This window comes from Podarcis raffonei, chromosome 8, assembly GCF_027172205.1.
Source record: "Podarcis raffonei isolate rPodRaf1 chromosome 8, rPodRaf1.pri, whole genome shotgun sequence".
Lineage (NCBI taxonomy): Eukaryota > Metazoa > Chordata > Lepidosauria > Squamata > Lacertidae > Podarcis > Podarcis raffonei.
In genome coordinates, this window is record NC_070609.1 from 39,881,924 (window position 1) to 39,909,596 (window position 27,673).

General features: G+C 43.6%; 2 protein-coding genes across 7 annotated transcripts; one reads left to right on the plus strand and one right to left on the minus strand.

Annotated features, from left to right (window-relative positions):
- Positions 1 to 1,850: 1,850 nt before the first annotated feature.
- On the minus strand, positions 1,851 to 15,237 carry TRADD (TNFRSF1A associated via death domain). Its single transcript, XM_053399482.1, has 5 exons — positions 15,086 to 15,237; positions 13,138 to 13,287; positions 7,001 to 7,281; positions 5,329 to 5,617; positions 1,851 to 4,125 (listed from the first exon to the last, which is right to left on the minus strand). Exons 2-5 carry the CDS (start codon positions 13,277 to 13,279, stop codon positions 3,818 to 3,820), a joined length of 1,020 nt encoding a protein of 339 aa, XP_053255457.1. The 5' UTR covers positions 13,280 to 13,287; positions 15,086 to 15,237; the 3' UTR covers positions 1,851 to 3,817.
- Positions 15,238 to 15,433: 196 nt separating this feature from the next.
- Positions 15,434 to 26,576, plus strand: FBXL8 (F-box and leucine rich repeat protein 8). 6 transcript variants are annotated; one of them, XM_053399478.1, is made up of 5 exons: positions 15,436 to 15,698; positions 19,162 to 19,241; positions 21,989 to 22,103; positions 23,837 to 24,046; positions 25,055 to 26,576. In XM_053399478.1, the coding sequence occupies exons 4-5, from the start codon at positions 23,883 to 23,885 to the stop codon at positions 26,034 to 26,036; spliced, it is 1,146 nt and encodes a 381-aa protein (XP_053255453.1). In that variant the 5' UTR covers positions 15,436 to 15,698; positions 19,162 to 19,241; positions 21,989 to 22,103; positions 23,837 to 23,882; the 3' UTR covers positions 26,037 to 26,576. The 6 variants fall into 6 exon arrangements, with proteins under 6 accessions (XP_053255455.1, XP_053255454.1, XP_053255453.1 ...); XM_053399480.1 differs by lacking the exon at positions 21,989 to 22,103 and having other exon boundaries at positions 15,434 to 15,698; XM_053399477.1 differs by lacking the exon at positions 19,162 to 19,241.
- The last annotated feature ends 1,097 nt before the right edge of the window (positions 26,577 to 27,673 follow it).

Consider the following 27,673-nt stretch of genomic DNA (forward strand, 5'->3'; position numbering starts at 1 on the left):
CCAGCGGTGCGGCAGCAGCAGGAGGCTCCATTAGCTAAAGTGGTGCTTCAGGTTAAGAACAGTTTCAGGTTAAGAACAGACCTCTGGAACGAATTAAGTACTTAACCCAAGGTACCACTGTATTAGGAGAAATTTTCATGAGGACTTAAAAATAAATAAATCACAAACCGATATAGAAATGTGGGAAGCAGGTCTGAAAAACAAGAAACTGAAATAGAAAAGATTTTCCCGTCCTTATCCCAGAGTCTGCTTTTTCCTCCTCCTTTTTTTCAGTGGTCTGTAGTTCATCACAGCAGGCAAACTCACAGGCTGCTTCCAGCCCATGTAGTTGCTTAAGGTACCCCGCCAGCCCACCAAAATCAGGACACGTCTTTCTTGACTCACTCTGGCATGCTGCTGTTTCAAGGAGGTCTTAGCACTCAGGAAACGGGAAGAACTGCTTAAAGTGTCTGTTCCACCAACCATTTTATGTTGAAACCAGGTAGCAAGAAAGTGAAGGAAACTGAAATGGACAGATTGGCCCTTCCTAGTACTAGGGCAGGTCAAAGCACGTAGTCTTATGGATGACTAGGGTGGGTACCAAATAATGGTGTATTTCCACCATCTACGAAAAACTTACCTTTTTGCCCAGGCGTTCTCTGACCATCAGTGCCAGTTTTAAACTGCCTTCTGTACTGCCTTATATTTTGCTACAATTGTCTTAATCTAGATGCGGTTGGCAAGCAATGTGAGCAAGGCCAGCAGTCCCTAGGGGTCTCTCCCCCCCCCCCAAACCCATGTCAGTAAATCCTTTCACTCATCTTGGACCAAAGTCGTCTTCCCACGGCCAGCTTGAGACTGCTCCAAACTTTCAAGCACTGCTAAAACTATTTAAAAACATGAAACTCTCTTTTGGATTCCAACAAATTCCCGAGAGGTATCTCCACGGGTGCATTCCCTTTTAAACATTGAGCAGCATGTTTATTTGATTGTTGCCTGATCTTTCATGTCTTTAAAAATGAAAGCCACAACAAGGTGGGGAGAGGCACAATTCGAAGATTGTCAAGACACACATTGAGGAAAGTGCTGCAATATAAAAGCAGGATTCTCAAAAGATACAAATCATGGCATTAAAAATCAGTGTCTATCAGAAGAGAGTATTGTGTAGAAAACCTACAGTGCAGAAAACAAGGCAATACAAGTGTGGTAAAAATACACTTTGCAAAAATACCAGCCTGTACCAATTGTGTTTTAATTTATCAATATTTCCCCCTGAGTTAGGGTTACTCTTCCACATGGTGAAGCAATTTTGCTGAAGCTAAAGATCACTGGCTGGATGAGGGAGACGCATACACTGGGGGAAATCCCATGTAGGCTGCCTTGCAAACTTCCATCATGGAAAAGCTCTAACGCTGCTCCCACTGCTTGGGGGAAATCACTTTTCGTTGGGCAATTTTATTGTTTTTTTAATTGTACCATTTCCCATCATGCACTAGATTTTCAGTTCTACCCAAAGTGCAGACTATCTTCCAGAGAAATTAATGCAGCAGAATTGAGTGGTTCAGGACACAGGCAGTGAATACCTTCGTAAACACATGTGTTCCCTTCATAACATTTGTAACTGGGCAAGGCAGGAGGGACCCTTGTACTGACAGACCCTCAGACAGTTTTGGAAACACATTACCACAGTACCTATGGTCTAAAGGTATTGTCTCTTTAATGAAGCTAAGCTGACTCTACAGAATGATGCTCTCCCTTTAGTTAATTGCCTTTACACCCAAATGATACACACCACTTGTCTTTGTTGAGTTTATGTTTTGCGTATGTATTTGTAAAAAACCGAAGACACCAGTAAATAATGATAAAGGTGATAGGTTTTTAAAATGACGTTTATACCCATAGAGAAGGGCCAGTAGCGGGGGGAAAGGTCCCTGGCATTGCCATGGATGGCTGAGAAAGGCTTCTGTCTGAAACTCTGGAGAACTTCTGCCAACTGATGGAGACAATCCTGATCTAAATTGACCAAGGTTCTGACTCAGTACAAGACATCTTCCCGTGTTCTGATTCACAGATTCAGGGCACTAATCATTCCTTCATTTGTATGCCATACCAGATTGTGCCGAAAGCAGAATGGAATGTCAAATGACCAGAACCAGACATTCTTAGCACCAGCAAGGTTGCTTTGTGCATCCTCTGATATCTAGCCCTCGTATCTGCTCTTGGAACAGCTCCCTTTGTGTAGCTACAGGTATTCGTGAATCTCATACATTGTCCATCTTTTGACAATGATGCCCTCACAAACAATGACACTTTCCCCTGTTCCAGTAAGATAGTAGATGAAAAGTGGGCTGCCAGATCTGAGGTTCCCTTGCTCTAAGCAATTATTGGACTGGTTTGCACATAATGCTTTGTTTAAACCGTGCTTTCTTTAACAAACCAAGAGTTAACCACAAGTTATCCCACAGACAGTCACCATGGCTTGTTTTTCAAAAGCTTGGTTTGTTTTCCAGCTGCTCTTGCCTTGTGCATTTGTAGCTTACTAAGTGTCTGTGATGGGGTGTTCAAACATACCATAGTTAAACAAGGGTGCTAGGTTCACACATAACACTAAGCCACAGTTAAAACAAACCAAGGTTCATAAGCCAACAATCAACCATGGCTTCAGACTGTGGTTTGCTGGCAGTGAACAAACCATAGTTAAGCTGGAAGGCAGGATTTATACATAATGCTATGCCATGATTGAATAAACTATTGGTTGCTAAACAGTGGTTTAACATTACGTGTGAAACAGGCATCTATAAATGTGCGGAGGATAGAAGGGAGATAGCTGTCATCATGAACCATGGACAGCTACCAACCCAGCCATGCCTCATTTTCTGAGGGAAATGGTGCTAAAGCAGACACAGCCATAAGACTGAAAGCAAATGATGAGACAAGAGAAAGCCTACTGTTCCTTCCTGGAAGAGAATCTGGGATACAATAATGTCACTGAGGTGGAGCCTCTGTGCAAGGAAACGCAGACATGCTCATGTAAGTAAGCATCACAGCAGCACAGTTACTATGACACTCAAGAATAACTCCATAAAAGGTGTGAAATGCTGGTGCAGTCTGTTCATGGAAATGCCACCTAGCGCTGGTTCACACATGCAGTTTCAACTCTGCTAACTGCAGCATCAAGTGGGGCTTGTAGGAATGAATAAGTCATTGCAGATCTAATACCCCTTGCCACCCAAAAAAACCCCCTTTCCTAGCCCCTATTTCCAATAAGAGTCAGTTCACACATTCAACTGCATGCTAGATTAAGTTATGCCAAGTATTTGCAACCCATTGTGTGAACTGGCTGCATTGGAAAGTACCACTTTTTAAAGTTGACTTTGGACAATATGACTGTCCTAGCCAGATCATTAATCTGAGGATAGCTCGCTTTTGTATGCACATTTCCATATAACGTCATTATTTGATGCTACAGTCAGTAAGTGCTGAGAACTACCTTTACTCAGACACTAGCCAGTTATTTAGACCGTTCCTGAAAGTCTCACATCTTTTCCTTTTCCTGCTATTACATTGCTGAGAGATTCTGAAACTGCTGAGGCCTTTGTCCAGATGCTACTGTAAGATGAAAGATGTTTCCAAGACCATCCATATTTCAACACTGACTTTCAGCCTCAGTCCTGTGCTGGTTATTCTCGGGGCAGGTTCTGCCAGTGGGAAGGGCCACAGCTGGTCTGGCATCAAATGGCTACAGAGCGGTCAAGAGGTGTAGAAAGGCACCTGAGTGTGGAGCATCACTGGCCCTGCAGCTTGTAGTCTCAAGGGAGGACTGCCCCCCCATGTCCTCTTACAATGTTTTGTCATTCTGGTGGACACTCAGAAGCTCCTCAGCCAAGCTGATGAGGCCATTCTCCTCCAGGGCGGTGACCAGTCTTTCTATGGTGGCTCTCTTGCCTTCTGAGTCAATGAACCTGCGGAGAAGCTGGTACGCTTGCTCATAGAGGCCCTCCCGGTCGTACTCTATGGCCAAGTTGTCAATGACAGGATCCCGAAGGGCCCGGCAGTTGACCTGCAGAGACCGGCCCACCTGCTTCCACTTCTTGGACACGAGTTTGGCAAACGTCTGGTGGTCGTCTGGAGAGATTTTTCTGTTGGCTTGGGAAGGGAACAACAAAAAACAAATCTTAACTCATCGGTGACACGTCGTTCCGTACAAAACAAAAAATTAGGGTTGCATCCAAATGAATGGACTGATGTTAGTCAATGGGTTCATTACTTTTAATGGGACTGCTCTAAATATGGAGAGCTCTGGATCCAACCCTCCCAGTATGTGGAAACAGGGGACACACCTCACTACCTGCTTGCCAGGACCAGCCCTGGACTGCATGAGACTTCTGAGGTAGAGGATGCTGCTGCTGTTGACCCTACTACTGACCAATAAACCTCCCAAGACCACTGCCTGGGAGAATATCCCACTCAGAGAGACTGAAAGCTTGGAGGAACACAATATACCCTGACTGGTTTCCAATGGTGACTGATACTCATTGGGACTGTTGGGACAGAAAGCAGGGATGTCAATAGTAGGCAGGGCCAGAGCCAATGGCAGGCAGAGCCAACTAATCTGAGCTTTGTCTCAATCCTTTCTCCTGCGGTGTTTACCAAGGGCAAAACTGAGACTCAGGAAGTCAAAGCTGGCAACTGAGGTCACTCTCTAATACTGGTTGTAAGTCCGAGGGCAGGCAGGCAGGTGGAGGCTGGCTGAGAGCAGGCTGAGGTTGGTTGGGAAGTGTCCCGTTTGCCTTAACAGAGCAGCCTCAACTGCTGGCCACATCCCCTCATTCCTGAGCCACCAAAATCACCACCAAGGGCAAGGCTGAACGGAAGCGATAGCTGGGTGTGGTGTCCATCCAGCAGCACAACTCTCCTTAAGCCCTATCCATGAGGAGGACACCTGACTCCTCAGCTGCTGTTCCAGAACAGGACCCCAATGAAAGCTCAGGGAAGGGTGAGGCAGCAACACCAACTCTTGAAGCTGCTCAGATGAAACCTAACCAGTGCTCAAACAACATCTAACCTTGCAAGTGCTCCTTGTGTGATTTCTGGCTGGACAACTCTCCTACTATCCTGACTCTTCTGATCTTTTTCTTCCCCTTCAGAAACTTTACAATACGAAACTATAAACAGCAAACAATCCTGCTACAAAATAACACCACGTTTTCAGAGTTTTCCTTGAGATGACATAGACAAATTTGTCCAGCTCTCTCCTTTCAGTGCACACCTGTTTAATTTTTTTTGTCTTGTAACCAGTTCTTATTCAAAGTGATCGAGTTCTCTCAATTTCCTCTTGGAAACACTTACCGAACTGCTGGCCCTGGAAAGTGAAGGTGTCTCCCTTTGGCAGAGACCCTGAGATCTCCACAGAACTGTAAGATGGAGGCAGAGAATTCAAAGATGGAGGTGAAGAATTCAAAGATGGAGGTGAAGAATTCAATGGTGCAGGTGAAGAATTCAAAGGTGCAGGTGAAGAATTCAAAGATGCAGATGAAGAATTCGAAGAAGGACCCGTGTTGTCAATCTTGCCCAGAAAGGAACAGTTCCTGAGAGATTCCTCCAGCTCCGTGATCTCTTCATCCCTGAGACGGTTAGGCTGAAATGGAGAACCAATGTAGTACAGTGGTTAAAAAATGCTGGGCTAGAACCTGGGAGACCAGGCCTCAAATCCTCACTTGGTAAGGAAGCTCACTGAGTGACCCTGGGCCAGTCACTGCCTCCCAACCTAGTCTACCTCATAGGGTTGTTGTGAGGATAAAATAGGGAGGGAGAGAGAACCATATACACTGACTTGAGCTCCCTGGAGGAAGGCAAGATATAAACATAGTAAATACAATAAGTAACATACCAAAAAACACACAAATCATCTGCCCCATTAATTTTACCTGCAAACTAGCTGGTTCAGTAATCAGCCCTATTAAAAAATCAGCATCCATGATGTGTACTGTGTTAGATCCTACATTCAGGTGTGCTGCCAAATATATATATTTGGGCTGCTTACTGGGCTCTCGGAAGGTTGCAGGAGGGCCATGGGGTGCTCTCGGCACCAGCCTGTAACCTCCCCAAAGATTAGTAAGCAAGGAAAACCCACTGAGTGTGTGGGCAGAAAAAAGCAAATAAATGGAGAGCAGGGAACAGCAGGTTTTCCACACTCTTCATTTATTTATTTCACCCCACCACCTGCATAAGCTTTCACTCGCGTATGTAAAGTGAGTGTGAGTTGTGGGCCAACTCAGTTCCCTGAGAAGGTAAGCTGTCACTTAAATAATAATAATAATTCTAGTCCTATTTGTTAAAGAACAGAGTTCAAAGTGGATGAGCAATGCCTGCTGAGATCTGTGAAGAATTGCAGAGCTTGTGGGGTGGGAAAAGATGGAGCTTCAATGCCCCACATTGTTCCTTGCCTTTTCTCAGAAAGAACCATAAAAACATATTATGCCAAAGAAAAGTGGGCACATTTGCCCAAGCTGCAGAATCCAGCTTTCCTTGACGCAAAATTTGGACGGTTCGCATGCTGAATTTTCCTCTTAATTATCTAACTTGAACGCTAAATAGCAGGAGTTGGGAAACTTTGGCCGGCAGACCAAACTGGGTGCAGCACAAGTCCCAATTGGGTCCACAGGACTGCTTCTCCCAAACTATTCCCACCCGTCCCACACGGGACGTTATTCGTGATGCACTGTGTTCAGCCTTTGGGTGAGCACAGGCCTGGCCACGCCCCTTGCGCTGAGGTTCCCAAGTGCCCAGCTGGCTCTCAGGTTCTTGGGAAAGCTCTGGACAAGAGACTTTGTTCAGTGGGTAAGTCAATGCACCTGTCATGTATTGGACATCAAAACAATGTCAGGTGATTGGCTGGTGGGCTGTCCCGCACCTCTGTCAAAGTTGGCCCACAGGGACAAGTAACAATCCTGCTCACCCAAAGGTTCCAGGCTCCTGCCATATAGCCACCCACGCAGCCCAGCATTTCTCTCGCTCGCACCTTTTCATGGTAGATGCACTCAAGGCACCGCTCCTCCTCCCGGATCATGGCGTCTAGCTTCTCGGCGCCAGTTTTCAGCTCCATCTGGACAGGGACTAAGGTGGACATGGACAAGGAAAGTTTGAGGTGATTCTGGAGGGAGTCTTGGAGGTGTCCCTCACGATAGCTTTGCAGGAATCTCCGGCAGTTCTCTTCCTTGCAGAACTTGAGCTGGATTATCAGGTGAGGGTCGCTGCAATGGACCTTCAGCACGTCTACCCCGTTGAGGCTACCCGTTGAATCTGGGGAAAAGAGCGGGGAGGAAAGTTAGCAGTGGCTGTCAGGTTTTCCACTTAGCGAACACAAGAAGCCACTTTCTGCTGTCAGACCATTGGGTTATCAAGCTCTGTACCTTATACACTGAATGGCAGCAGCTCTGCAGATTTATATTTTTCAGTTGTGTTTTATGCTGTTGAGTCATCTTGGGCTCCCTTTCAGGAGGAAGAGCAGCAGATGTCAAGGCAATAAGCAACTATTTTACTTTTAAAAGACAACTGTTTAGGTAAGTTTTTAATGTTTGAGGCTGTATTTTTTTTAATATTCGGTTGGAAGCCGCCCAGAGTGGCTGGGGAAACCCAGCCGGATGGGCAGGGTATAAATAATAAATTATAATTATTTATTATTTTTATATTAATTAAATAAATTTTGTGTAATCTTCCAGAAAACAAGCAAACAAACACACACGCAGAGAGAGAAATAGCACATTTACAAGAAGACCTAAAGTGATGCTGCAAGATACAGTGCAGACAGAAGCCTCTCTATGTTCCACTTATTATTATCTTTTTTTTAAAAGATATTTATTAAAATTTCCAATTTTTATACAAACAAAAAAAAACCAAAAAAGTTTAAAAACACATATAGTTCACAATACTTAGTTTTCAATGACATACTTCCCTGACCTCCTCATACCTCCCCTTCTTGTAATCCAATTCAAATTATTTATTCAGCAAATCCTTATCTCAAAGCATTACAGCTTATAAAAACACCTTATTTTCTATCCAACATCTTAGGTTATTATAACCTTAAATTTTTACTTATAAAAAACCATTTTTTCATATTCCTTTATACCATTACAGCTAAAAACCGCTTAATTTCAATCCAACATCATTCAACATTCCTTAATTTTACAATATTTCTGTAAATAGTCCTTAATTTTTTTCCAATCTTCTTCTGCCGACTCTTCTCCCTGGTCACGGATTCTGCCAGTCATTTCTGCCAATCCCATACAGTCAATCAACTTCATCTGCCATTCTTCCAAAGTGGGTAAATCTTGCATCTTCCAATACTTTGCAATGAGTATTCTTGCTGCTGTTGTAGCATACATAAAGAAAATTCTATCCTTTTTTAACACCAACTGGCTGACCATGCCCAAGAGGAAAGCTTCTGGTTTCTTCAAGAAGGTATATTTAAATACCTTTTTCAATTCGTTATAAATCATTTCCCAGAAAGCCTTAATCTTAGGGCACGTCCACCAAAGGTGAAAAAATGTACCTTCATTTTCTTTACATTTCCAACATTTATTATCGGGCAAATGGTAAATTTTTGCAAGCTTGACTGGGGTCATGTACCACCTGTATATCATTTTCATAATATTTTCTCTTAAGGCATTACATGCCGTAAATTTCATCCCAGTGGTCCACAACTGTTCCCAGTCAGCAAACATAATGTTATGTCCAACATCTTGTGCCCATTTAATCATAGCTGATTTGACAGTCTCATCCTGAGTGTTCCATTTCAGCAGCAAGTTATACATTTTTGACAAAATCTTAGTTTTGGGTTCTAACAGTTCTGTTTCCAATTTAGATTTTTCCACCTGGAAGCCAACTTTCTTATCCAAATTGTAAGCCTCCATTATCTGATAATAATGAAGCCAGTCTTGCACTTTGTTTTTTAGTTTCTCAAAACTCTGCAGTTTCAGTCTATCTCCTTCTTGTTCCAAAATTTCCCAATACTTCGGCCATCTGGCCTCCATATTGAGCTTTTTCTGAGCTTTCGCTTCCATTGGTGACAACCACCTTGGGGTTTTATTTTCCAATAAATCTTTATATCTAATCCAAACATTAAACAATGCTTTCCTAACAATATGGTTTTTAAATGCTTTATGTGCTTTAACCTTGTCATACCACAAATATGCATGCCACCCAAAAACATTGTTGAAACCTTCTAAATCCAAAATGTCTGTGTTCTCAAGAAGCAGCCAGTCTTTCAACCAGCAGAACGCTGCTGATTCATAGTAAAGTTTAAAGTCTGGCAGGGCAAATCCACCCCTTTCCTTTGCATCACTTAATATCTTAAATTTTATTCTGGGCTTCTTGCCCTGCCAGACAAATCTAGAAATGTCTCTCTGCCACTTCTTGAAACAGTCCATCTTGTCCACAATTTGCAATGTTTGAAACAAAAACAACATTCTAGGCAATACATTCATCTTTATAGCTGCAATTCGACCCAACAAGGAAAGCTTCAAATTTGACCAAATTTCTAAATCTTTTTTCACTTCCATCCAACATTTTTCATAGTTGTCTTTAAACAAATTCCCATTTTTAGCTGTCATGTTAATCCCCAGGTATTTCACTTTCTTAACCACAGTTAAACCTGTTTCACTCTGAAACTTCTCTCTTTCAGTCAATGTTAAGTTTTTCTCTAAAACCTTAGTTTTTGACTTGTTCAGTTTGAATCCTGCCACCTGACCAAATTCTTGAATTAGTTCTAAAACTCTTTTAGTACTAGATTCTGGCTCTTGTAACGTCAAAACTAGGTCATCTGCAAATGCTCTCAGTTTATACTGTTTAGCTCCGACCTGTATACCTTTAACCATGTTCAGCAGGACCTCCAGGACCGATATAAAAAGCAATGGGGAAATTGGGCACCCTTGTTGTGTCCCTTTTTCTATCTTAAATTGTTCCGTAACCACGTTATTTACAATTAATTTAGCATTTTGTTCAGAGTATATTGCCCCTATACCATTCTCAAAGCCTTGGCCTACCCCCATACCCTGTAAGTTCTTTTTCATAAAACTCCAAGAGATATTGTCAAAAGCTTTCTCCGCATCCACAAATATCAGAACTGCTTTAGTGTTTATATTCACTTCTAGCTTTTCCAAAATGTCAATTATGTTCCTCAAATTATCAGATAGATGTCTTCCCGGTAGAAAGCCCGCTTGGTCCTTATGAATCTCCTCAATCAATACTTTTTTCAGTCTCTTAGCCAAAATATCAGCAAAAATTTTGTAATCCACATTTAATAAGGATATGGGACGGTAGTTCTTAAGTTGTGTCTTTTCAGTTTCCGTTTTCGGTATAAGTGTAATATACGCCTCTTTCCACGATTCTGGTGCTCTTTTCCCTTCCAAAATTTCATTACAGACTTCCTTCAAAGGTTGTAATAACCACTCTTTCAAAGATCTGTAATATCTGGAAGTCAGCCCATCTGGTCCTGGAGACTTGCCTAATTGCATATTTTGAATGGCACCTTCTATCTCCTGGTCAGATATTTTGCAATTCAACATTAGTTTGCTTTCTTGTGAAATTTTTTGTAATCCATTTGTTTTCAAAAAACGTTCAATGTCCATTTCATTCTGTGGCCCTTGTGCATATAATTGTTTGAAGTATTTCTGGAAGCAATTTCTAATCTCAGTTGGATTGTGTATATCTTTTCCTTCTACTTCCAAATTTGTGATGGTATTTAGTTTTTGTCTTTTTTTCAATTGCCAAGCCAGTAGTTTCCCACATTTATTCGCTGATTCAAATGTCTTCTGTCTCATTTGTTTAATTTTCCATTCTATTTCCTGATTCATCAATTCCATATATTGTACTTGATATAATTTTATTTCTCTCAAAATCTCCTGCGACTTTGGCTTTACTCTCAGTTTTTTCTCCCCTTCTTTTATTTTCTCCAAAATTTTATCTTTTTTCTCATTTCGGCTTCTCTTTTTTATTGCGTTCTGTTGTATCAAGAACCCTCTCATCACAGCTTTACTTGCATCCCAGATTACTCTTTTTTCGACATTAGTAGTCATATTTATTTCAAAATAGTCTCTCAAAGTTTTTTGGGCCTTTTTGTATACTTCTTCATCTCTAAATAGGGTGTCGTTCATCCTCCATCTAAAGGAGCCGGGTGTTGTTTGCTTCATCTCCATCTTTACAGCGTTATGGTCTGAGCAAGTTTTAGGGCAGATTTCCACTTTATTTATCTTTGGTGCCATTCCTCTAGTAATCCAAATTTGGTCAATTCTAGTCCATGTCATCTTAGCTTCAGAGAAGAAAGTTCCCTCTCTCCCCAGGGGGTTCTTAGTTCTCCAAATGTCAATCAAGTCCATATTGTCAGTCAATTCAAAAAAAGTTTTTGGTAGTCTACCATCTTTGGTGACTACCTGTTTTTGTGCCTTATCCATGTTTGTAGATACAACTCCATTCATGTCCCCCATCAATATTATATTATAGTCCATATAGTCCAAAAGAATCTCATGCAACTTCTTAAAAAATTCAGATTTCCCCTCGTTCGGTGCATACACCCCTACAATCAGAAATTTCTCTCCTTGAAATTGAATTTCGATTGCCAAATATCTTCCTTGTTCATCTTTAAAAATTAATTTCGGTGAAAATTTCTCCTTTGCATATATCACCACTCCTCTCTTTTTGACCTTATCAGACGAAATAAATTCTTGTCCCAATCTCTTATTAATAAGTATTTTCCTGTGTAGCCTCATTACATGTGTTTCCTGTAAGCAAATCAAGTCCAATTGTTCTTTTCTTAATATATGAAAAACACCTTTTCTCTTTCGAGGGGAGTTAAGTCCATTACAATTCCAACTTAGAAGTTGCAGAGCCATGGTGAGTTACTTAGTTTTCCCTCCAACTGCACCGAGTTGTTGTTCTTCTTCTGTTGGTGGTGTGTCTTTCCCTGGGCCAAGGAGTCCAAATGATAAGTTTGCTATGTCTAAAATTCCTTTTCCTGATGCAATTGGCTCCTCACCGGATTCCACTTCCTTCTGTAGATCCTCCTCGTGGTCTTTCAAGAACTTGTCTTTATCATTCACTGTCCTTATTCTTATTTTTCTTCCTTTGTATTTGAAGGATAGACCTTGGGGAAATTCCCACCTGAAGAGTATTCTGTTTTTTCTCAATAGAACAACAAGATCTCTGTAGTAGGCCCTTACATCCAAAATATATTTGGGTATATCCTTAAAGATCTCCACGAATGAATCTTCAATTTCCAGAGTTCTTTGATAGTGCAAATTCAAGATTTTGTCTCTTTCTTCTTTTGTTCTTAAGGTAATCAAACAGTCTCTTGCTTTGTTCTTTCTTTGTCTTTTACCAAGCCTAAATGCACTCACTATCTTGAATTCTTCCTTCCCCAGGTCCTGTTGCCAAAAATCTGTAAATTCCTTTGTAAGGAAGTCTGCCAGGTTGTCTTTCTCGCTTTCAGGTACCAGTACACTTATTATTATCTTTATGGCTAAAGTAAAGGAGACCTTCTAGGCCTGTAAATTCTACAGGCTGGGAAAGAGACTTCCCTGGAGAGTTCCAATGAGTGGAAGTCTCTTAGCAAACAAGGCGTGGAAGACAAATTGCTGTGTTCTAGAACTGCAGGGTAGCATGCAATATTTGGGGAAGGACTCGAGCATTTCAGCGGAGCAACTACTTTGAATGCAGAAGGCCCCAGGAAGGGCTAGAGAAGACCTGCGCCTGAAGCCCCGGAGAACTGCTGCCTGTCTGTGCAGACAATACTAAGCTAGATGGTCCAATAGTCTGACTTGGTAGAAGATGGTTTCCTAGGTGGTTTAAACCAGGACTGGAATCTCCCTTTATCTTTAGGGCCAACGTTGTAGCTCAGAAGCAGAGCACCTGCTTGGCATGCAGAACATCCCGAGTTCCATCTCTGGCATCTCCATGTCTGGGACCCTGGAGAGCTGTTGCCAGTCAGAGCAGTCAGTACTGAGCCCAATGGTCTGACTCACCAGCCTGCAAAGGTGTGGACTTGGGAGAAGCTAAAGTTCCAAGAGCAGCTCAGATATAAGGATGCTGAGTGACAACAGGCAAATGATGCTGTCCTCAATGAGTTGCTGTCTTGGGGCACTAATGGCAACACAGAATACATACCCGCTAGAGCCAACTTGAGTGCTTTGAACACGCAGGGCTTCTGCTTTGGGTCTCCATACATCACAGGAAGAAGGACCTGTTCCGATGTTGACTGCACAAACAGGTAGGCGCTTCCCACCCAAACATCAGAGACGTCTCCCATCTTTCTGTCTTCAAAAGGAAACGAAAGAATTCATTGACTTTTTTTTATTTAACAAGATTTATATAGCACTCAATCCACAAAGATCGCTACATAAAATAATATAAACTATTCATATAAAAATAAAACTTTTAAAACAAATGGATGTGAGATGCATACTAGGGGTCAAATCCTCACTCAGTCATAAAGCTCACTGGGTGACCTAGGGCCAGTTATCATCTATAGTATTAGCCTAACCTACCTCACAGGGTTGTTGTAATCAATCAATCAATCAATCAATCAATCAAATAAATAATACAGGAAAACCTTTGGGGAGTCCAGTGCTATCACACAATTATTTTAAGGGTGGCTTCCTAGACTCGCACCAAAACAGACTCCATAGAGGGCTTAGCCCATAATTGATCCCATTGTACTTCTTTGATGCTTCTCTTAAGGTCCTTTCCCCAGGCTCATGTATATATTGTGTATCCGCCCTAACCAAGTCTAATAATGGCTTATATAAAGCAGAAGGCAGTACATATTTGGGGACCTATAACAAAAGGATCCAACTGTTGCCAGAGTCCCAATGTCTTCTCCTTTGCCTTGCGAGAGGTTTGTTTATAGAACCAGCTGTTCTGAGAGGCCATGTTCAGCACTATCTGACCTTGTGTCATCAGCACCAATATCACATTTCTTGTTTGCTCAAATTTGCACCTCTAAACAGAGAGAGTGTGCCACATTTTGGTCAGGTGCACCTAAAAACAAGCCTTGAAATGTATCAAATGCAAAATGAATGAATGAATGAATGAATGAATGAATGAATACTGCCTACATTTGAGTCTCCTCATTTCCCCAGCCCTGCAATACTAGGAAAATAATGTTGATCAGACTTGCAGGGTTGTTGTAAAAAATCACTGAGATACTGTATAAGAAACACTCCGAACAAAGTTCTATATACCTGCTAAATAATTCTTCGAATATATATATATGCAATATACTTCAATAGTATATTGTATTTTAAAATGGGGTTTCAGAGTTTTTAGGGGTTTTTGAATGTTTTATGTAGATTTTCAATTTCATTGTTCTGTATGGGACAGTGACAATAAAGATATCGTATCGTATATCGAAGTGGTGGCATTGATTTTTATTGCCAAAGCAAAACGAACACTTATCCGTTTCTCTTTTCCAGGTTTTTACCGATCAGGACAAACCTGACCTGCTTTGATGAGTGCATTTATTCTGGATTAAGTAATCCAAAACAGACACACATCCGCCCCCAGTTTCGTAAACCGAAGTTTCTAAAACGGGTAGGTTCCTCGCGGGTTCCTAGAAGTACGGGAATATCCCACTTTTTCCTCTCTTGAACCCTCTCAAAATCCTTTTGTTACAAAAGCGAGATCCCCATCTGCACAAGGTACGTAGGAATGTCAGGTCCGATCCGTCCCTCGGGCCGCGCAAGAGAACTGCCCGAGCCCAGTTCCTGGAACGAAGCCGCTTCCCGGAACGCACGGAACCGAAACTGGCCTCTTGGGCCTTGGCAAATGAAAACGGATGAATTGCGCATCGTCGCTCCACTCCCCACCCGCGCCTTTCTGAACTTGGAGGGAGAGCCTCGCCTCGCCTCCCCACTTTTTAAAACTGGCCACTTTAAATTTGGAGAAAACTCCTTGCCACCCACTTTCTCCGTAGCGAAATCTCCGCGCTAGGCAGCGGGAGGCACGGAACGATTTGGGCCAACGGGGCTCCCGATCGCTACCTCGGATCGAGTTGTCAGCAGCCGGAGCCTGCGCTAGCGCCCACCCGCTTCCAAAGACGGAGAGCGACCATTACCTCTTCCCTTTGCCCGATCCTGGCCGGTCCTCCTCCTCCTCCCCGCGCGCAAACAGAGTGAGCTATAGCGCGCGTCTTCCGCCTTTGCGCATTAGCCGCTCGGAAAGAGCAAAAAGGCACTTTGCACTTTCCTGATCATGTGGCTATTAAAGGAAGATGACCCGATCCCTGAGCAATGACCGCCCCCCCATATGCCAGTCACTCCCCCCACCCCCATATGCTCTCTCTCACCCACAAGACCACCACCCCTCCGCGGACTTTCAAGCTTGCAAATAATTCACAGGGTTGTTTTTGCAGTTCGGAGATCTGGGGAAAGCCTAATTCCAAACTGGTGGAGTTTTTGCTTTTTCCTTTTTGGCAGTTTTCTCCCCGGAGAAGAATGAACTACAGTCTCTCCCCTTCCAACGTGGTTTGCGAGAGGCAACGGTGACCGGCTGGCGGACCTGCCAGTCCAAATCGAGCACCGCTTGCCATTGGGCTGCTTGTTTGGAAGGTACCGAAGGATCCGCCCCGTTTTTATGCACCAGGAAGTTCAGCCTGCCAATCAGTGAACGCCCCGAACCGTGGCCTTGACAGGAGAGGCCGCCTGGGGGCTGGGGTCGTCTGAAATCAGGTAAGGAACGGGGTGGGAATTCAGTTCGTCCTTGGCTGCAGCTCACAGCTCTGACCAAGGTGCTGTTTGGTCGCCTTGGTTTTAGAAAGCAAAAGCGCCGTGTCCCAGAGCATCAGCAGAGTGCATATGCTCGCATAGATTAATTCCACTCCTGCTAGGAGGAGGAGAGGAGATCTCGCAGTGCTCTTGGGAAGATTTGCTAGCGGAAAGCTGCTCCAAGGCAGAGAGGGGACTGCAGAGGGAAAAGGAGCCTGCCCTGCTGCGCTCTCACGGGCAGGTTGGAACTTGCTGGCGGGCTGTGATGACTAATGATCATCAGGAGCCCGTTTTGAGGAGCGCTGTTAGGTATCCCCTGTGCTGTGGAGGCTGTTGCCGGTTCCATGCTTTGGAATATTATTCTAGCAGAGATGCAACAGGCCACCTGGCTTCTGACTTTCAGGAGTCTCTTTGAAGACCTTTTTTTTCCCGGCAGTCCTATGTGCAGTTGTTTTTAAAAAATCTTGAGGAAGGCAGTCATATTAATGATTTTTCTGGGGGTTTTTTATGTTGCTGTCCATTGCCCTGATATTTTATGAAAGATGTATAAATCGGCCCACTTTTGTGGAATAATCTGCTAATAGAGATCCAGCAGGTGCCTTCAGTTTTAGCTTCTAAGTGCCTCCTGAACATTTTTCTTTTCCATTGGGCTTAACGCAGGAAATTAATTTTTTTTTCAAATAATATTTATTAAGTGTTTCATGAATACATATAAAAAACCCCAACCCTAACCCTAAAAAGAAAACAGAAAAAATAGAAAAAGAAAAAAGAAAAAATACAAATCTCAAATTACAGTTTTTCATTTGCTTAATTCTTGAACCTCCTCACACCTCCCTTTTTGTATTCTAGTTTAGTTCGTTATTTCAGCAAATTCTTCCCATACTTCTTAAATTTTAATTTAAATAATTAATCTTCACACTCTATCTTATTTATTAATCCACTTATCCTTTCCCTCTTTTAATATAATCTATTATTCAATTTACTTTACTCTCTTTAACCTTATCTTAAAAATCTTAAAATTTCAAAATCACATCACATTCATGCATTTCTCCTTAAAGTCATTTCTACTAAAGCCAATTTAGTTCCTTTCCAACACAATCCCTCAAATTTCAATAATATTACACTAATTCCATAATTAATATACGAAATTCCCTTCATATCTCTGATTTTCATCCAACGTCCCTTCTTCCTGGTTTCAGGTCATATCAGTCCTTTCTGTCCATTACATAGTCCATCAATCCGGTGTTCTAATATCCGAGGCCCTTAAGTCTCTTCTCGGCCCCTTCTGCAATTTTTTTTGCTCTTGTTTGTACTTACGCAGTTCTTTGTCTATTGTTAGTTTCTGTGGGAGTGGGTCCCCGGAGGGTTCCATCCGATAATGATTTCCATTATCCTTCATCCGATTGTCTCCTTCCCCCCAGTCCCACTCCCAATCTTCATCTTTGTAGTCCAAAAAGTATTTGTCCAAATAGTTATTCACCTGTTTCACAGTCCCACTAGAGTAAAAAGCTTCCCTGAATTCAAGTACTTCCCAGCACTCTCCAAGTTCAATCTTCCAATGCAGTAGCTTTTGTTCCTGTAGAACTTTGGATCTTGTCATTTGTGTTGTATAAGGAATAGCTACTACCTCTTCCTTCTCCATCTGCCCTTGGACTTGCCTTGTCAAACCGGATTCCTGAGTTGATCGCTGTGTAACTTCTTTATCCTTGTTCCCTGTTAAATCATATTCACTGGCCACAGCACTCATGAAGTCCAATTTTTCATTCATCAGACTCATTTTCTCAGACAGCTGCTCCAGCAGAGCATTAGTCCTACCAAGGGCAGACACCAAACCTTCCTGCCAGCACATTTCTGTTCAAAAGCAAGGTCAAACGGCTGTTCCCACGGTCCAAAAACTCACATATGTAAGCTGTAACCGCAAACAGACAAGCTCCCTCTAGGGGACACAATTTCTATTTGTATCCTTTTTTTTTAAAGAAAGTATCAAACAAAGACAATTACTTTCACTTCCAAGTCCTTTCAATTTCAAATACTTTGTTTCTTCAAAGAGCGAAAATGCAGAAGGTAGCGTTGAAGTTAGTTTGTTTCTCTTTATTTTTTTCTATCTGTCAAGATACTCCACTTTCAATCAACGGACATTTCAAACAGTTTCTGTCCCGACACCCCGTCCCCAGGTTTGGGATGGTGGAAACTTATATTCCTTTTCTCACTTCCTGCAGGATTAAACAGTCAAATTCCCCCCCCCTTTTTCTCCTGCTTCCAAGGGGGTTTTGTTGGTTATGGGTGCAGGAAATTTCCAACTTCAAAAGAACTTTTTAGGCTATTAGGTTGCAAGGTCTTTGCTTCAATCTGTATACAAGAACGGGAGGCGGACTTCCTGTTTACACCTTCCCGCTTCGTGCCTAATTCATAAATTTGCAGATTCTTAATCCAAATTCTCCGTTTTTACTCACGGGTACTTGATTTAGAGTCCAAATGTCATCAGGAAAAAGTCAGCGCTCTCCGGCGATGGCTGCGCGGCTTCCCTCCATGGAAATAGCAATCGGTTCGATGCACTGCACTGCTCACCCCACTTCACTCCGGAGCCCCAAAAATGGGTTTCCTCGTGAGTAGGGGAGGAGCTCTTGGTGCTCTGCTGAACCCCACGTTCCCAGGCTTCCTCCGCCTGGGATTTCTAACGGGCCCCCGCCTTCGCCGCGGCAGGAAGACCCAATTTCCACAGAGCCTGTTCCTCCGACTGGAGGAACTCCGCCATTCGCCGATAGCGCTAACCCGGAAGTCCTTAACGCAGGCAATTAAGATCACATATTTCCATAGCTGTTGGCTGATTTCGACATTTTTGTATGTCTTTCTTACTGTATTTTATGGGTGTGTTTTTTTAAAAAAAATGAATAGAAGTATATAAATATTTTAATAAAGAGCAGTCAATCACAGCAAAACAAACAAACAAAACAAACAAACAACCCTCTACCTTGTTTGAGAGGCCAGCTGCTTAGTATACTTTTGGAATGAGATTTTGGCATTTTCCTGGAAAAAAACAACCACCTGCTGTCTCCAATAAGAGGAGGTCTGCCTTGTAAATGATGTTAACATGTGGTTTTCATAAGTCTTTCATGCCATCTGTCATTCTGCGGACAGCCTTGGGCAGCAAGTGTCTCAGGAATCGCGCTGCCAGTGCATCAGAGGTCAAGGATTGCTCTCACAGCCTCGGTTTAAAGCATTACTGGCAGGGCTGTAATGACTGCACTCCTAAGAAAAAGTCTGCCCTGCAGAAAGGTTTAAGAGAGAGAGGGTTGGATTTTTTTATTTCTTAATGCTGGGTGGATTGCCCTTACAAGTGACGTTCCTTTAGGAGCTGCACTGCCTCTCTGCATCCTTGCTTCTGCAACTCCATGATACCAATTGAACCTCTATTTTTATCCAACAGGATATTAAAAACACAAGAAAACATCGAACATTAAACATTTCCCTAAACAGGGCTGCCTTCTGATGTCTTCTAAAAGTCAGGTAGTTGTTTATTTCCTTGACATCTGATGGGAGAGCGTTCCACAGGACGGGCGCCACCACCGAGAAGGCCCTCTGCCTGGTTCCCTCGCAGTGAGGGAACCGCCAGAAGACCCTCGGAGCTGGACCTCAGTGTCTGGGTTGAACGATGGGGGTGGAGGCGCTTCTTCAGGTATACTGGGCCGAGGCCGTTTAGGGCTTTAAAGGTCAGCACATTTAAAACACCACAATTAACAGGATAGTAAAACATTCTCATATCTCCGTGTTGGAAAGGTTAAGGAGTATTGGTTAGGGCAGGGTTGGGGAACCTCCCGTCTGCAGGTAAAATTTGGTCTGCCAAGCCTCCCTGTTTGGCCTATGAGGCCATTTCAGGTAGGCCATGCCCACTTGCCTACTCCTGTTGTCATGTATGTCAGGTGTGGGCCAGCTAAGCCAGGGCTTGGCCCAAAGGGACTTTCCAGGCACCGCCTAGTGTAAGTGCTTTCAAAACCTCCTGCACAACACTTCCCAAGAGCACCTGGCAACCAGCGGGTTGTCAGGTGCTTGGAAAGCACTGCGCAAAGTGCCCTGCAAGCTCTGCTCGTGGCACCTGGGAAGCACTGAGCACATCAAATCCCTGCTCAGCCATGACACTCATTGGGTGCCCTTGGGCGCCAGTCACTGCCTCCCAGCCTAACCTACCTCACAGGGTTGTTAGGATAAAATGGAGAGAGGGGAGACCTATGTGCACCACCTGGAGCTCTGCGGAGAAAAGGTGGCATTTAAATGCAATAAGTAAATAAATAATAATGATTGAACAGAAAGGCAGCAATGCTCTTTCTTTTAAAGACAGAATTTCCCTTCAAGAGCCACTGGGAACTTCTAGCTTCTCATGGAAAGAACAACATATAAACTGTTTATTCTCCCCTCCCCACCCTGGGGTTTGCTTTTATGTTATTTTATTTCAAAACTCTGCCTCTCCCTTGCTGAGTCACTGACAAGGAATTCTTGGGCAGAGGCAGCAGAAATCGCTAACAGTTACCTTGACTCATCATGAACCTTACCTTGGGGTGGGAGAAAGCCACTTCTTTCTCAACAGTATAGTAGTAAAATTAACTATCGGGGGAGGGATGCAAGTGTAAATGTGCAGTGGGAAATTTAGATTTCTCCATGTTTGTTTTGGACACGTTTTGTTTCAATTGTTGTGCCATATGCTTATCTTTTCATATGCAAAGTCATCTTGTCTTTTTAATCAGTGAGCAAAAGGATGCTACGATTACTAAGAGCTGGCATGGGTTTCTCAAAAACAAATCATGCTAGATGAATCTCATTTCTTTTTTTGATAAGAGTTACAAGCTGGGTGGATCAGGGGAATGCGGTGGGCGTGGCTTATCTTGATTTCAGTAAGGCCTTACACAAAGTCCCCCATGATATTCTTGCAGAGAAGCTGGTAAATTGTGGCCTAGAGGATGCTACTGTTAGCTGGATTTGGAGCCAGTTGACTTACTGAACCTAACAAGGGGTCACTAATAGTTCCTGTCTTCTGAGGGGTTCAACCTGTTGTAAACAAAAATTGCCCTTTTTCCTTATGGGGTATCCAAAAGCCCATATAGAGTCCTTACATAGGTTTCCTATTGATAGGAAAGAATAACAGAGGCCAACCAGAGACTATTGAGAAGCAAAGCAGCTAGTAAGCTTGATCTTTATTGATCTGTTGCAACAGGGTGCTCCCCTCACTCGCAGGAAAGGAGGAGGACCCACAAAAATGCTGTGCAAGGCCTTATAAAGACTTTTGAAATTGCCACCCTGTAGATCAAGACCACCCCCAGAAACATCATACATACATCACAGAAAAGGCGGTTTAAACAGAAATTTGAATGTTGTTTTTCTCCTGTCCTTGTTTATCTCCTGTCTGGCAGGTTACTTGATTGGATTGCCTTGGGAGCCTGGCCAATCTTTTGTAATGATAAATACTTAGTTTCTGGGCCATGTCACAGGCTCACACCCTATTCAAACACAGACATACCCTTAAGATAGGATTTGTGAAGGAAAAGACAATGGGGAGGCTTTTCCATTTTCCTTTGACCTTGCAGAGAAAACATTTGGTCAGTTTGGGACAGTTCGATTCGAGAAAGCATTTGGTCAGTTTGGGACAGTTTGGGAATCAAAATGGTTCCAGGTCGGTCTTCCTGTGCTGATCTATGTATGTGCTGTTATGAACATTACCATATATCTAAGACCTCAAAATTCCTATCACAAACCTCTCTCTCCCAGCTTTGTGTTGTCTGCAAAGGTGATCAAGATTCACCCCAACCCTTTACAGAAGTCAGGGGAGAGAACCTTTTCCAGCTGAGAACCTCAGACATGGATTTTTTAAAATGGTGAGAAGTACCCTGAGATGACCCACTCAAAACCTTCCTTCAATGCCCTGGTTTGTGGAGTTTCCTTACAGCTCAATAGGGCCATCTGATTCTGATGCTACTTCACTGGTGTTTGTAAAAAAAAAAAAAGTGCCCCTCCCCTGCACACATTGACTTGCTAGATCCTTCCCCCCTTCCAACTTTTGACACAGCACATGAATGAGGCCTCCTTTTTATATGAGGAGTGGCAAAAACGGTGGGGCAAGGAGTGTTTAAAATCAGGAACAACTTCCTTTCGTGTAAGCCTCTCCCCCTCCTTGCTTTAAAAAACAACAACCTTGTACTGAATACAAGGAAGTGACTTCATGGTTTCAGAAAGCAAACAGAGTTTATGGGGACTTCCTGTTGCAGACGCCTTCATTGTGACCTTTGAGAGTGTGACTGATCTCTTTGTGCCTGGGAGGAAAGGAGAGAGCACATGGTGGCTTGAGCAGGCAGAAGAAGAAAGCACATCCAGGGGCTCCTGGTACGTATGATGCAAATACTCTTTCCTGGGTATACAACTGCTTAGCAGAGGAATGGTGCTTCCCTCTCCATCCTTGAGGTGCCTAAAAATAACGTGAGCATTTCTACTCAGTCTTACTTTTTCAAGAGCCGTAGTTCTGCATGAGAGCCAGTGTGGTGTAGTGGTTAAGAGCGATAGACTCATAATCTGGGGAACCGGGTTCCTGTCTCCGCTCCTCCACATGCAGCTGCTAGGTGACCTTGGGCTAGTCACACTTCTTTGAAGTATCTCAGCCCCACTCACCTCACAGAGTGTTTATTGTGTGGGAGGAAGGGAAAGGAGAATATTAGTCACTTTGAGACTCCTTCGGGTAGTGATAAAGCGGGATATCAAATCCAAACTCTTTTCCATTCTGCCAAATGCAGCCACCCAGTGCCAGGAACAGAGGAACTTATTTTGCATGCAAGAACTCCTAGATATCATCTCCAGGTATGGCTTGGAGACAGGCAGCCTGCAGACTCAAGGCAGACAGTACTGAGATGGATGGACCAAAGGTCTGACTCAGTATAAGGCAACTTCATCCGAGCCTCTCTCAGAGGGGACACCTGGAAAAGGGCTTCAGGTGAAGTTTGAAGGGTCCTGGGAGGTTCATACTGAGAGATTTAGGCCAAAATATATTTGGGTCCCGAGCTAAAAGGTCATTTCACCTCCTTCAATCACTGCACTCTGCAAGTAAGGGCTTCCTGAAGATACCATCTTATCAGGAGATCTGTTCCACACAGTACTATGTAGGAAGTGAGCCTTTAGTGTTGTAGCACCTGCCCTTGGAATGCCATCCCATTAAATATTAGGCGACATCTCTGTTGTCTTTTCAGCAGCTACTGAAGACCAGCTTCTTTCAATGAGCCTTTTAAAGCAGGGCTATTTCCCAGTCCGTGTCTGTCCTGGACTTGTACTTGCTGCCCTGGGTCCCTTTGGGAGGAAGGGCCAGATATAAATTTAGTAAATAAATAAGTGAAAAAAAACCCAAGGTAATTTGCAACAGTATCATTCCAAATGAGATCAGGTTCAAGTCCTAATGAGACTACTTAACTCATTGGCATTTCTTTCTGCATTCAAAGCATCTGCCCTCCCACTGAGCTAGGGAGCAGGCTACCCGGTGTTGAGCATTCATGTTTTGAATTTGGGTGGGTTCAGCTTTCCTTCTGAATTTAATTTCCCCTCCATCTAGGATAGCTGCAGATGGAACCTGCAGCAAAAACAACAACTGCTGGTGGCTTCCTTTAGGATTTGGCAACAAACACTGAATAGAGAACTCTTGTGGATATTCATATTATTCCTCCTGCCTGACTTTTTACTGAATGATGTCATTGATTCTCTATCTGCCTCCAAGGCTTAGTGCACACAACCAGGTTGCTGAGTGACGGAGTAACTTTGCCCTCTTGATATTCACACAATGACATGTTCTTGTGAAGGGTGTGCACGTGATAAGTTCATAAGTTATTGCATGAAATGTTTTACCTGACGACCTAACTTTGTGTAGCCCCTTTTCACAATACTAATTTGCCTGCTCAGAGTCATGTCCATTAACTTCAGTGGGTCTGAGTAGGACTAGCATTGGGTACCACCCTTTGGCATTTTTCACCTCGGGAATAATGCATCGTTTATTGTGGTGTTTTCCTGGACTCCTTCATGTGATTTCTGCTTATTTCATAGACTGATGTTTGTTCATCTTGGGTGCGTTTGTTTTCCAGCAAAGAAAGCTACATTCCCAAATTTGCAACCAGCTGCCCTAGGAGAATGCCGGTGCTGGCCCCCGACGCTTGGAGCTACATCCCTGAAGAAATCCTGGCCAATATATTTTACTACTTGCCTCTTAAAGATCGGCACACAGTATTCCACGTGTGCCGGCCCTGGGCTGCGGCAGTTTCTACCAGCTCTGTCTGGAGGTTTACAGAGGTCAGGTAAGAAGGGAGAGCTTAAAGTGCAGCCTCTGTTTGAAGGTCTTCTGTGAAGGAGAGGCCACCACCTCCTGAGGAAGCCTATCAAGTGCCTCTTCCCATTTGGAAGTTTATCCTGTTGTGCTGCAATTGGTTCTGGTGGAGCAGAAGTCACCTACAGTGTCAGATCTTTATCACCACACCCCAAGAGGCCAGTTTTCAAGTGAGGGGTGTGGAGAACAACCCACTTGTCCATGTTTGATGGCATCTTGACATCAAATGATTGGCAGGTGGGTTGTCCTATCCATATGCAGACATTGGCCCAAGGTGATGGAGTGGGTGGGACCTGCTGCCCAAGCAAGATTGAACTCTCTCATCAACTCAGTCTTCCTTCTTGCAAGGTTCGGGCTCTCTAGCCAGTTCTCAGCAGAGAGCTGGGGCCACCTGAGGCTTTCTGTAGGCTGACAAGGTTTCTACTGCAGTCACCCCTTGCCCTCCTTGAGGAGCTGGTTGTGCTGGCTTAAAGGTTCCTTGGCCAATTCCATAGGTGCTGACTTCTTCAATATGGAAAGGATGAGGGCCTTGTCCATACAATCCTGAGGAAGTTGGGACAGCTACAGCCTCAGGTTTAGAGGGCCCAGCGGGGAGTCCTGAGGTTCTTCCACCCCACCTCCAGCCGCCCCACTGACTGGAGATTTCCTTCTCATCTGTATCTTCCTCAGGGAAGTTTGAGGAGTCTGAAAACCAGACATATCAGAGAGCCTATATCAATGAGCACATTCCTGATACTTTGGATCACTATGAGTTTCTGTTTATTGTATTAATGCTGTGATGAATTTGGGATTTATTTATTTATTTGCTTTATATGCTACTGTGCTTTTGATATTACTCTAGTGATTGTCATGTTTGTTAGTTTTTAAAGCTATTGTTTTTTCTTGTGAGCTGCTTTGAGCTCAACATTTGTTGTTAGAAAAGCAGGATGCAAATATTAAACTGAATTTTTTTTTAAATCCCCCATCATTTTTTGTCCAGTTGCAGCACAGAGGATGAAGATGGCGAAGGCACTTTGCAGAGCTTGCACCAGTTTCTGAGCCACATCAAGCACCTGAAGATAGCCTTTGATCAGTCTCAGGAGAAAACCCAGAGGAACGTCACTCAGATTTTAGACATGCTGGCCAAGCAGAACCACAAGTTGCAGGCTCTGTGCATTGTGTGCAAAGGAGAAAACCCCCTTTTCTATTCCGGCCAAGACATCATTCAGAGCATCCGGAGAATCTGCCAGAGCCAGAATAAGACCAACCTTCAGCTTATCGATTTCCGGCAAATGCCTTTCACTCTAGATGACGGGCTCATTCAGCTGATTGCATCCAGCAGTCCAAATCTGCATACCCTGTTCATCAACAACCGCACCCTGGTTTGCAACGTCAAGCCAGAGACGATCTGTGAGGTTCTGAGGGTTTGTCCTAAATTATCTACCCTGGGGGTCTACTATGCAAGCCTGTCTGAGGATGTTTTCCAGGAACTGGTAAAGTCAAATCGAGGGCCTTTCAAGTGCCTGGATATTTTCTGCGAGCGCCTGGACAAGTACATCCCCGTCATCCCGGAAAAGCTTTGGGCTATGGTTTGTGAGAGATATCCACAGCTGCAGGTGGAGATGGAGTTCGACCACACAGTCCCTGCATGGAAGATCCCTCGGATTCTAAAGCCCAATATTCCCGTAACCAGTTTACAGCTTAACACTTACACGTACATGGTGAACCAGATTCGGTTTGCCACCAGCAACTACAGCAAGACTCTGGAAAGGCTGGTCATCCGCACTACGCCATCTGATGACCTCAACTCCTCGCTAACAGATCTAGCCAAAAAGTGTGTGCATCTGAAAGAGGTCCACTGTTACTGTGTGGTTAGCCCAGCCGTGGTACAGGCCTTTCTTTTACACTGCAAGGGTTTGAGAAGGTACACTCTAAAGGTCACCACGGGACGCAGCACTTGGAAACCAACAATAATCCAGTGATTTTCCATCTGCAGTAAAGGCACATTCACACCTATCCTCTCGGACAGTAGCAGTTTAGGCCTTTGGTAGTGTCCGGGGTGTACATTTCAGTACTGTCTGCACCACTGAGGCTGCAATCCTAGCTCTGCTAACCTCTGAGTAAACCCCACTTACTTACTCCAGAGTTGGCATGGTTAGGATTGTGGTGCAATTCCATTTCCTCTCACTTTGTTGCTAAATTTACTGCTGGAGTAGGCAACTGCTCAGGAGTAAGGTGGGTAAACACAGAATCCAAATAGAATTACACTTACTTCTCAGCTGATATGGCTAAGATTGTGCTCCAAGTGCTACTGTATTCAGTGGGGCTTACTCCCCGGTAAGTAGGGTTAGGACTGCATCCTAAGTCCCATTACCTATTAGTGTGAACAAATCACAGTCTTTGCCCTAGAAACAGGTGAACAATGTTTACAGAGTGGCATATATTTTTCAGATTCTTGCAAAATCATAGCACTTTAAATCTGTGATATGATCATAATTCACAATAAATATTTGTATACGAAATACAGTGTTTTTATAGTTCTGCTTAATAATATTCATATGGGGATTTTTTTGTCAGAAACATGACTATCGTGCAGCTTGGGCCCCCTCTCTCAAGTTCAAATCCTCTTCATCGGGGTGGTGTCAGGGAAGATCAGAAATTTTTATTTTTATTCAATTTATATAGCAGTTGTTCCCTTACCTTTCCCGCCCCGACCTGGCCACAGTGATCCATGTGACGGTCATCTCCATGCTTGACTACTGTAATTCGCTCTACGCGGGGCTGCCCTTGAAGCTGTCCCAGAAACTCCAGTGAGTACAGAATGCTGCAGCGAGGCTCCTCACGGGGTCTCTGCCATGGGAGCATATTCACCCAGTGCTTTTCAAGCTGCACTGGCTCCCGGTGGAGTACAGGGTCAGATTTAAGGTGCTGCTTTTGACCTTTAAAGCCCTTCACGGCCCAGGACCCTCGTACCTACGGGACCGCCTCTCCTGGTATGCCCCACTGAGAGCCCCAAGGTCCATAAATAACAACACCCTAGAGGTCCCAGGCCCTAAGGAAGTTAGATTGGCCTCAACCAGAGCCAGGGCCTTTTCAACTCTGGCTCCGGCCTGGTGGAACGCTCTGCCTCATGAGACCAGGGCCCTGCAGGATCTGATTTCTTTCCGCAGGGCCTGTAAGACAGAGTTGTTCTGCCTGGCCTTTGGCTTGGAGCCAATTTGATTCCCTCCCTCGCTCTCTTTCTTTTTTCTTTTCCTTCTCCTCCTGCGATGAGGCTATATTTTAATATTTTAATGTTCCATTATTTTAATGTTGTATTTTATTTTTGTTTTTAAGTTGTAATCATTAATCTTGTTTTATTATTGCTTGTAAGCCGCTCTGAGCCCGGCCTTGGCTGGGGAGGGCGGGGTATAAATAAAAAATTATTATTATTTTTTTTTTTTATTATTATTATTATTATTATTATTATTATTATTATTATTATATACTGTCCTTTATCGAAAGATCCCTGGGCAGTGTACAACATTAAGAAGACATTTTATGGAGAATCATCATAAAAACACAATCATAGCTGTCAACTGTCCCTTATTTGGCGGGAAAGTCCCTTATCCCAGCACCG